We start from the raw sequence: 10,109 nt of genomic DNA, 5'->3' as shown, positions 1-10,109 counted from the left end.
TCTCCTACTGACAAATAGGTGGCGCTGTACAAGCAAAAACACATTGAACTTGATCCTAAGTAAATTCACCAAAGAAGAAGTAGCCAATCATGGCTTAGCTAGCTGTGTTATCAACAACAATGAATGCTAGACATCATATCGGTAATATGCAATAGTATTTAAAAAGGGAATGTCTTCCAGCTAAATCCACAAGTGAAATTACGGGCTAGAGTTGTTTGGGTACTCACGCTAGCATGTAGCATATACGCTTACATTTAGAGAACTTTATTTCTTTCGAAAAAGCAGGAAACGAATGATTGGACATGAGCAGGTTTTTCAAATAATTTTTTTATTATGAACACCACAAATACAGAAATATACCAACAAGAGTACATAAACCTTACAGACAGGTGTATTACATATCAAGATTAATTTTCAATTTGTTAAATACTTTTTATGGTGCGTATTGCTTTTTTGTTTGTACAGTTAACATTTCAGTTCTATCTTAAATAATGTGAAAAGGGGTTTGTTCTCTGCCCACTTCATTTTATGGATAAAGAATCTACCGTGAAAGATAAACAAATGAACAATGGAAGTTAAATCAGGGTCCATATAATTTGGATCAAAATAAAACACGATATCAGAGTCTCTTAGATTAACATTAATAGTCGTTTCTTTTCAAATAGATTCTAACTCACTCCAAAATCTTCTGACATAAGAACAGTCCCAAAATAAATGGTCAAGAGTTTCTGGGTCACAACCACAAAATACACATTTGTTAACAATAGCTATTTTAAATCTGTGTATAATAAAGGTCTTTACAGGGTAGATTCTATGAATGAGTTTATGATACTTATTTCACCTTATTAGATATACAATATTTACCAGACAACAACGAAACTTTGTTCCAGTTCACTTGTCCTAGGGCTGCATTCCAGTACATTTTAGCAGAGGGAATAGTTACACATTGACATAGTTTCCTTATATACATGTTATTACATTTATAGTTTAAAATGTCAATTCCTTCTAATTGTATTGAGGCTACAAAATCCTAAACAGTTGTACTTGGAGTATTGTTATATTCTCATAAAAGAAGAATAGCACCTTTTAGGGACAACTCTAATAACAATTTGATTCTCAGGAGTGAATGTAACATTGTGTGTTCTCATAAATTCTGGATAATCATATAGTTGTCCATCATTATTCAATAATTGTTTAACCCAAATAATGTTGTCAAACCAGTTCTGGAAAATTAAAGACTTGTTTTTGTATTTTTGGACATCAGCAGGTGTTCTTGAAACATGATGGAGTCGTCCACTAAATGTAATGCTGCTTGGGCAAGGATGGTAAATGACCATTGCTAGCTAGCCAACTACTGTAACTTGCTAATCCATGTCACCCATCTGTAAACTTAACTGTACGTTAATCGGTACGCATTAACCTCAGTACTGACCTAAAACACAGGACTTGTGTCATGAAGTTGTGTGTGAGAGTGTAGCATTGATGTAGAGATGTACTCACGGCCCTGGTGATGTTTCAGGAAAAGCCAAGCGAAGGCACCTGAGCTTAGATGAGTTTCGTGAAATTAGTAGGAGGCCAGAGGGCAGCCAACACCTCACACAGACCCACTCTGTCACTCGCAGGCACAGCAACTCAGACCCCAACCCAGGGGTTGTACCCCAGAACACCCACAAAGAGAAAGAGAGGTACTGTACATTTGTGTATTTTCGTTTTTTTTTTACTCATGAGACCTGAAGTGATGTAACATTTTGTACACATATCATTTACCTTGTCATCCTCTCCCTTTGCTCCCTCTTCTCCTCTCTTCCCTAGATCTCAGATGCGAGTGATGACCAGCAGCAGGGGATCACTCAGTTTTCCCCTGTAATCAGTGTGGTCAGAGTGTTCAGTCCTCAGAAAGCAGCCCTGTCCCAGGGCTCAGGTTCCATAACACCGAGGGACTCAATGGAGAGCTCCTCCCCTAAATGGAGACTGAGGAGGCACTAGCCACCCCTATGAAGGAGGAACCTGAGGATGAGAAGGTGGACTATCTGGAGGGGCTGACAACGGACATGTTTGGGGACGACAATGAGTTTGAGCGCTGTTGGTCAGATCCAGACCCAGCCTTTATGAATCACCATGAGGAGGCGGAGGCCCTGCCTGACGCCCTTTACTGCCTCTTGGGAAGCAGCAGAGGCCTGTCCCATCCCCAGGGTTTCGTGGACATCCTCCCAGAGGAGGTGCTGATGCTGGTTTTGAGCCTCCTGCCTGCTGAGGACCTCTACTGTAATGTCAGCCTGGTCTGCCAACGCTGGAGGAACATTATCACCCAGTCACTGGTGAGAGCCTGGGACAGGTGGAGGACGTTAGGGTTAAAGTTATGAAGATAAGCTAGTGTAAACATTTGAATAGATGTGCTGTATACATTATTTTGGGTTCGGTTGTGTCTTTGGGCCCTGGAAGAAGCTGTATTACCGCTACACGAAGAAGGAGATTGACGCTGTGAAGGAGATCAACGCCATCCTGGAAAACCATAGAATCATAAAGGACGACCAGGAGAGCATCCTCCATATGGTTGAGTAAGGACTCTTTACTTTAAACTGTTCCTTTGGGCCATTTTTGTTCATTTCTGATCTATTCTCTGTGTGTGTGTGAGTGTTTTTATTTGATTTTTTTCCAGGTTCATGGCCCATATAAGCCCAGTCAGAGGGTGAAGCCTGGGGCAGTGTTACAGAGTGTGAGGACACATTGTCTGTTCCCTCAGGCTGAGGCCTGCATTACACAGACTCCCCAAAAATGGAGGGTATCGAGGGAGTATGCGCTCCCTTCAGCGATCACAGAGTACCTCAGCGCCATGGCAACCATGCTGCTCGCCGTGAGGAGGAATGACATCAACATCAGCAACAGGTAAAGATGGAAGTTATATAGAGATGGAAAGATGGACATGTACAAACAGATTGATAGACAGGCGGACATTAACGGTCTCTCTCTCCACCTCTGTTCTCCTTCCTCCATTCCAGGTTGCACTACATCTTCTACGTCCTCCACCTGATGCAGAACGCCCTGCCCACAGCAATAACCAATCAGAGTGGGTGAGGACTGATCTTTCTGGAAGGAAGTATTTTGAATGAATCAGTCATAACCCGTGTCTCATGCCCAGTCCTCTTTCTCTCAGGAGAGTCCAGGTTCAGCTGACCCACAAACAGCAGATCCTCAACCACGACATCCATAGAGACCACGTACCGCCAGACCGCTACTACCAACATCATGCCACAGCTGTGTTTTTACAGAAAACAAGTTAGATATAGGGTTGGTACTTTTGCTAGCATTCTCTGAATTGTCGCTAGAGGGCACCCTCTCCCTGTCAGTTCAGCTCAGTCTGTGATTCATCAGTTCAGGATGAGGATACTCTTTCTATATCGTGACAATTGTCAAATCAAACTTTGTCACATGCGCCGAATACAACAAGTGTAGACTTGACCATGAAATGCTTAGTTACAAGCCCTTAACCAGCAGTGCAGTTCAAGAAGAAGAAAATATTTACCAAGTAGGCTAAAATAAAAAGTAATAATAAAAAGTAATACAATAAGAATAACAATAACGAGGCTATATACAGGGGGCACCGGTACCGAGTCAGTGTGCGAGGGTACAGGCTAGTTGAGGTAATCTGTACATGTAGGTGGGGGTGAAATGACTATGCATAGGTAACAAATAAACAGCGAATAGCAGCAGTGTTCGGGAGGCGTCAATGTAAATTGTCCGGTAAAATATCCATGGTGTTCCATGACTACTGTGTTCTTATTTTGTTCATTTCGTTCTGTTTAGATCAGTTTGTTTTAAAGGGAATATTGCAGAATTAAGATGCTATTAAAGGTTCTGATTTGTTTCATCCTTCAAACAAAGTCACAATAAAACATCACGTTACATTTGTATTTTTTTATTTTTATATTTAGATATGTCGGAAAAGTGACCTAAAAGGGGAGCACTACACGAGTAGGTGTGAAGCCACTGTTCACATAAGACGGTGAAGACCGACATCATACGGATGAGTCCTATTGTGTTACAATAGGAGGAGAGTAATTTCCTTACTTTTGTGACTAGAGTCAAATACTTTCTATAGAACAAACTAGACGTTATTAAACATAGAGGTACGGGCGACATGGACAGCCGCCCAGGGCGGCATCTTGCCGGGGGCGGGCGCTGAATGGGGGTTCGCCCAGGGTGCCATACAAGCTAGAACCACCATATACACTTAAAATGTAAAACAAATAGCCAAACCGAAAACTACTAAGATCAGTGTAATGTAGGCTAAACTGACAACGGAGTAATGGTCAGAAATCTCAACTAGCAAGCAAGTCGCAGCATTGAAGAACGCGAAGGGGGGTGGACAATTCTGTCGGGGAGATTTAAGGCACAACACCGGTAAACAGCGGTTGTCGTTCACTGCCGCCACCACCAGGCTGTTCCATTCTTGACATCAAAGATGCAATATATTGTTGGTATGAGTTTTTGATCAATGTAATTCAAATGGAGAAAATAGTGTGTGTGTATAACATTTTTGTATACATTTTTGCATAAAGACCCCCCCCCACACACACAATGTGTTTGGGTCTTGTGTAAGACATTTATTTTCCACTCCAGGGGGTAAAGAATTTTGGGCTGAACAGAATCATGGACATTTGGGTTCTGATGCAGCCAGAATACAACCGCTCCTGAGGTGAGTAGCGCAACACACTGCCCCTTGCCTCAGTTCCGCAATTCTAATACAAGTATATTAGTATGTTGTACCTGTGTGATATATATATCTGTTTTTGGTAAGCCAGTATCCTGCAGTGGCTCTCTCATTGCTCATTATTTTATTGGTAGGGTCTTTTGTATCAATAGATTTAGCTCTACCCTGCAGTGTAACTACCTTTCTCCCTTTTTAAACATGCTCCCTTCTCTCTCTGTTCTCTAGGCATCAAGGACAGATTCATCCGTAGGTTCACCCAGCAGAGTCTGAAGAGTTATGCTAAAAAACAGAGGACCTTGAGTTGGAGGGCAAACTCTCCATGGTGGAGAAATACAATAGCCACATCCCTGAGCTGGTGGAACGCCTCTACGGCTGCACACAGAGAGAGGTCCAACACGCAGGTACACACACAGTTACATACTGTACACACATACATAAACATACACACAAGTACAGTACATGCCACCACACACACACAGAGTTATGAATTGCTGTATTTGTATTTGAGAGTCTGATCTTTCTCATTTGTCTCAACTCTCCCCTGCTCTTTCTCAGATTTTATCCTGGGGACAGTCCATAAGTCAAAGGGTCTGGAGTTTGACATGGTGGTGATCACTGATGATTTTGCTAAGGTCCCCTGTGCCGCCCACAATTTACCCAGACTTTCCAGCTGCTCAGGAGCTGTGTGTGTGTGCAATCATTAGGAAGTTGGGAAACCATATCCAAATACCAACTATGATCTAAGCCCAATGACTGTTTGCATTGGTCCACGGCCTACGCCCAATCAGAACATTGGTTGATGTATTACAGTCCAGATTATAGTACCAATGTTTGCCAGTGGCTGACTCCACTGTTTTCTCCCTCGTCCTCGGGGTGACATCCCAGACGATGAGTGGAACCTGCTGTATGTGGAGGTGACACAGGCCAAGAGCTCTCTGGTCATCACCAAGAACATCCTCACACTGACTGGGGTGAGAGCACTGATCACTGGAGGCTGGTGAGTGGAGGACGGCTCATAATAATGGCTGGAATGGAGTGTAATGGAATGGTTTCAAACACCTGGAAACCATGTTTGATTCCATTCAGGCCATTTATTATGAGTCGTCCTCCCCTCAGCAGCCTCGACTGGCACGGAACCTCTCCACTACACTCGATCCCTCTTCACTTGTCTCTCTCTCTCTATTCTTCCACTCCACCCCCTCTACCCCTCCATCACTCTAACACACTCCTTCGCTATACTTAACTCCTATTTCCAGTCTCTTTCTTTTATGTGTGTTCTTTCTCAAACACCGTCTCAGATTACAGAGAAATGTACAAGTTGTTCATTGAAGCAGGAAGTTGTGGTCATGTTATTCTGAGAAAGCCTCATTCCTCTTTAGGTGACGCAAATGAGCACGTCACTGTGCAAGTGAATGTGTTCCAATTTAATTTGTGTTCTGTGAAAGCCTCCTCCCATAGCCTGGTGGTCTAGTCTGTGTTGTTAGCCAACCCTCTGTGTGTATGGCTTGACAGTGATTGGAAAGTAGGAAACACTACAGCACGTACAGTATGGGACCAAGGCTCAAAAAGCTTCTCAGAGCAGGAGTGCTGATCTAGGGCCAGGTTCCACCTGTCCATATCATTATTTTCTGTCCGGGACCAGGCTAACTCCTCCCATGGTTAACCCTTTAGCTTCCTGTTGTTCCACAGGAGTACTTCCTGAGGACAGAGTTAACCAGCGCCCTGCTGACCGAGGGCGATTCCACCTCCCTCCCCTGCTGCTCCATGCGGGAGTATCATAACCACATCATGTCCGACTGGCCCCTCGCCATGTGCAAGCTGCCACTCAAATACGTCAGGCCCCGCTTCCTCCTCCCCGCCACAATACCACATTCTGATTTGCAATGTCTCTCAAACAGACCTGCTAATTTCCGATAGGTGTGTGTGCAGGAGTTCTAGAAAAATTGCCCACATTCTGCGAACAGCTAACCAGTCAGGCCTGTTAGCCAACTGTAATACCTAGTCAGTCAGTCAGAGGGCACTTACAGGGAAATCATGTTATCCCTGTTATATTTAGTGTGCCTGAGGCGGTAAATTTTAAGTCATAAAAGGGATTCAGTACATACAGCTGATTGTAGTTGAGATGGTTAACTCCTTTTCATTCACAAAGCGGCAGGGTAGCCTAGTGGCTTTAGAGCGGTGGACTTGTAACCGGAAGGTTGCAAGTTCAAATCCCCGAGCTGACAAGGTACAAATCTGTCGTTCTGCCCCTGAACAGGCAGTTAACCCACTGTTCCTAGTCTCTAAAAGCCTTGATGTTCTTCAGTCCAAGGTAAGACAAACATGACTTGCAAGAGCACAGCACAGAATGCTCAATGAGGTTAAGAAGAATCCTTGTGTCAGCTAAAGACTTGAAGAAATCTCTGGAACATGCTAACATCTCTGACGAGTCAACGATACGTAAAACACTAAACAAGAATGGTGTTCATGGGAGGACATGGAAGAAGCCTCTGCTGTCGAAAAAAACATTGCTGCACGTCTGAAGTTTGCAAAAGTGCACCCGGATGCTCCACAGCGCTACTGTGGAACCTTCTGACAGTTGTGCAGGTCTGATCTGCAACTACAGAAAATGATTGGTTGAGGTTATTGTTGCCAAAGGAGGGGCAACCAGTTATTAAATCCAAGGGTTCACATACTTTTCCCACCCTGCACTGTGAACGTTTACACAGTGTGTTCAATAAAGACATAAACACGTATAATTGTTTGTGTGTCATTCGTTTAAGCAGACTGTGTTTGTCTATTGTTGTGACCTAGAAGATCAGATCAAAATGTATCACCAGTTTATGCAGAAATCTAGTTATTTCGAAAAGGTTCATACTTTTTCTTGCCACTGTAGATCATCACGCACATTCCAACTCATGTCATTAAATCAAGGTTGTTTGGTATGTTTCAGTGTGATCATATTTGTGCAAGAATACACTGTACAAACAAGCAGGAAGCCACTGTCACCACTAAATGTTTATTAGGGAAAGGTGCAATCTTCCCAATTTTACATTTTCAACCTCTTAGCACTGTACACAAATATAGCCCAAACTGTAATTTTCTCACATTTGCACGTACATGGATGTAACTACAAATCTTAAGTGTCCAAATTAAAAAACAAAGCAACTGTAATATGGCAACTACTGTCTAATAATAAAACATTCAACTTACATAATACAAATAAAAAACAAACATTATGTGCCCATATTTGTATATTAACAGTTTGTTCTTAACATTTGAAAAAGAGTTTTCTTAAATTCACTCATTTTAATGCCCTGATTTCTACAGGTAAATTATTCCAGCCAGTTGGGCCTTTTGTATCTGAAAGAAAGATACAAAAGGCCAGTTAAACAACCCTACCTTGTCACAACACAACTGATTGGCTTAAACAGATTAAGAAGGAAATAAATTCCACAAAGTAACTTAACAAGGCACACCTGTTAATTGAAATGCATTCCAGGTGACTACTTCATGAAGCTGGTTGAGAGAATGCCAAGAGTGCAAAGCTGTCATCAAGGCAAAGGGTAGCTACTTTGCAGAATCTCAAATATAAAATATATTTTGATTTGATGAACACTATTTTGGTTACTACATGATTCCATATGTGTTATTTCATAGTTTTGATGTCTTCACTATTATTCTACAATGTAGAAAATAGTAAAAAGAAAGAAACCCTGGAATGAGTAGGTGTGAGCATTTTTGGCTGGTAATGTATAAACAAGGAAATGTAAGTTAAAACATTTAAAAAATAAATTGGTACCAATGCAGATGTCTTCTGTTTGGGAGTGACAGACAATTTAGTGATTAATACGAGGTGCAATGTTGTGTCTTATAATAACATCTAATTCATTTAATAACATTTAATTCACAAAGTAAGGTCTTGGTTGTGTTTTGATAGATGTTACCATCATCATGGACAGAAAGCAACAGTTGGGTTTCTATGGTCTTTGTAATGGATACAGTAAAACAATTGTTAGATCTGTATAGTAACCCAAGTTATACAGTGCATTTGGAAATGGTTCACTTCACTTATTCCACTTTTTTTTTTTTTAGGTTACAGACTTATTCTAAAATGGATTAAACAATTTTTTTCCCCTCATCAATCTACACACAAAGGAAAAACAGGTTTAGACATTTTTGCAAATGTATAAAAAAACTAAAATACCTTATTTACAGAAGTATTCAGACCCTTTGCTATGAGACTCGAAATTGAGCTCAGGTGCATCCTGTTTCCATTGATCATCCTTGAGCTGTTTCTACAACTTGATTGGAGTCCCCCTGTGGTACATTCAATTGATAGGACATGAATTGTAAAAGGAACACACCTGTCTATATAATGTCACACAGTTGACAGTGCATGTCAGAGCAAAAACCAAGTCATGAGGTCGAAGAAATTGTCCGTAGAGCTCAGAGACAGGATTGTGTCGAGGCACAGATCTGGGGAAGGGTATCAAAAAATGTCTGCAGCATTGAAGGTCCCCAAGAACACAGTGGCTTCATCATTCTTAAATGGAAGAAGTTTGGAACCACCATGACTCTTCCTAGAGCTGGTCGCTCGGCCAAACTGAGCAATCGGGAGAAGGGCCTTGGTCAGGGAGGTGCCCAAGAACCCGAGGGTCCCTCTGACAGAGCTCTAGAGTTCCTCTATGGAGATGGGAGAAACTTCCAGGACAACCATCTCTGCAGCACTCCACCAATCAGGCCTTTATAGAAACAAGATTCCCTGGTCTGATGAAACCAAGATTGAACTCTTTGGCCTGAATGCCAAGCGTCACATTTGGAGGAAACCAGGTACCGCTCATCACCTGGCCAATCCCATTCCTACTGTGAAGCATGGCGGTGGCAGCATCATGCTGTGGGGATGTTTTTCAGTGGCAGGGGCTGGGACACTAGTTAGGATTGAGGGAAAGATGAACAGAGTAAAGTACAGAGAGATCCTTGATGAAAACCTGCACCAGAGCGCCTAGGACCTCAGACTGGGACGAAGGTTCACCTTCTAATAGGACAATGACCCTAAGCGCACAACCAAGACAACGCAGGAGTGGCTTCGGGACAAGTCTCTGAATACCCTTGAGGGACCCAGGCAGAGCCCGGACTTGAACCCGATCGAACATCTCTGGAGAGACCTGAAAATAGCTGTGTCACGACGCTCCCCATCCAACCTGACAGAGCTTGAGAGGATCTGCAGAGAAGAATGAGAGAAACTCCCCAAATACAGTTGTGCCAAGCTTATAGCGTCATACCCAAGAAGACTCGAGGCTGTAATCGCCGCCAAAGGTGCTTCAATAAAGTACTGAGTAAAGGGTCTGAATACTTATGTAAATTTGATATTTCAGTTCTTTATTGGTAATGCATTTGCAAAAATGTCTAAAAATCT

The 10,109-nt window shown here is 42.4% G+C and overlaps 1 protein-coding gene across 2 annotated transcripts; it reads left to right on the top strand.

The window, feature by feature from the left end:
- Nucleotides 1–87: 87 nt before the first annotated feature.
- LOC109910031 (F-box DNA helicase 1-like) lies at nt 88–3,905 on the top strand. 2 transcript variants are annotated; one of them, XM_031797531.1, is made up of 6 exons: nt 88–1,685; nt 1,813–2,318; nt 2,443–2,558; nt 2,660–2,886; nt 3,000–3,071; nt 3,155–3,905. In XM_031797531.1, exons 2-4 carry the CDS (start codon nt 1,965–1,967, stop codon nt 2,691–2,693), a joined length of 504 nt encoding a protein of 167 aa, XP_031653391.1. In that variant the 5' UTR covers nt 88–1,685; nt 1,813–1,964; the 3' UTR covers nt 2,694–2,886; nt 3,000–3,071; nt 3,155–3,905. The 2 variants fall into 2 exon arrangements, with proteins under 2 accessions (XP_031653391.1, XP_020364763.1); XM_020509174.2 differs by having other exon boundaries at nt 3,000–3,067; nt 3,155–3,505.
- Nucleotides 3,906–10,109: the final 6,204 nt, after the last annotated feature.

This window comes from Oncorhynchus kisutch, linkage group LG19 (assembly GCF_002021735.2).
Source record: "Oncorhynchus kisutch isolate 150728-3 linkage group LG19, Okis_V2, whole genome shotgun sequence".
In the NCBI taxonomy this organism is placed as follows: domain Eukaryota; kingdom Metazoa; phylum Chordata; class Actinopteri; order Salmoniformes; family Salmonidae; genus Oncorhynchus; species Oncorhynchus kisutch.
The sequence above is the reverse complement of the archived record's forward strand: the minus strand, read 5'-3'. Positions and strand labels throughout refer to the sequence as shown.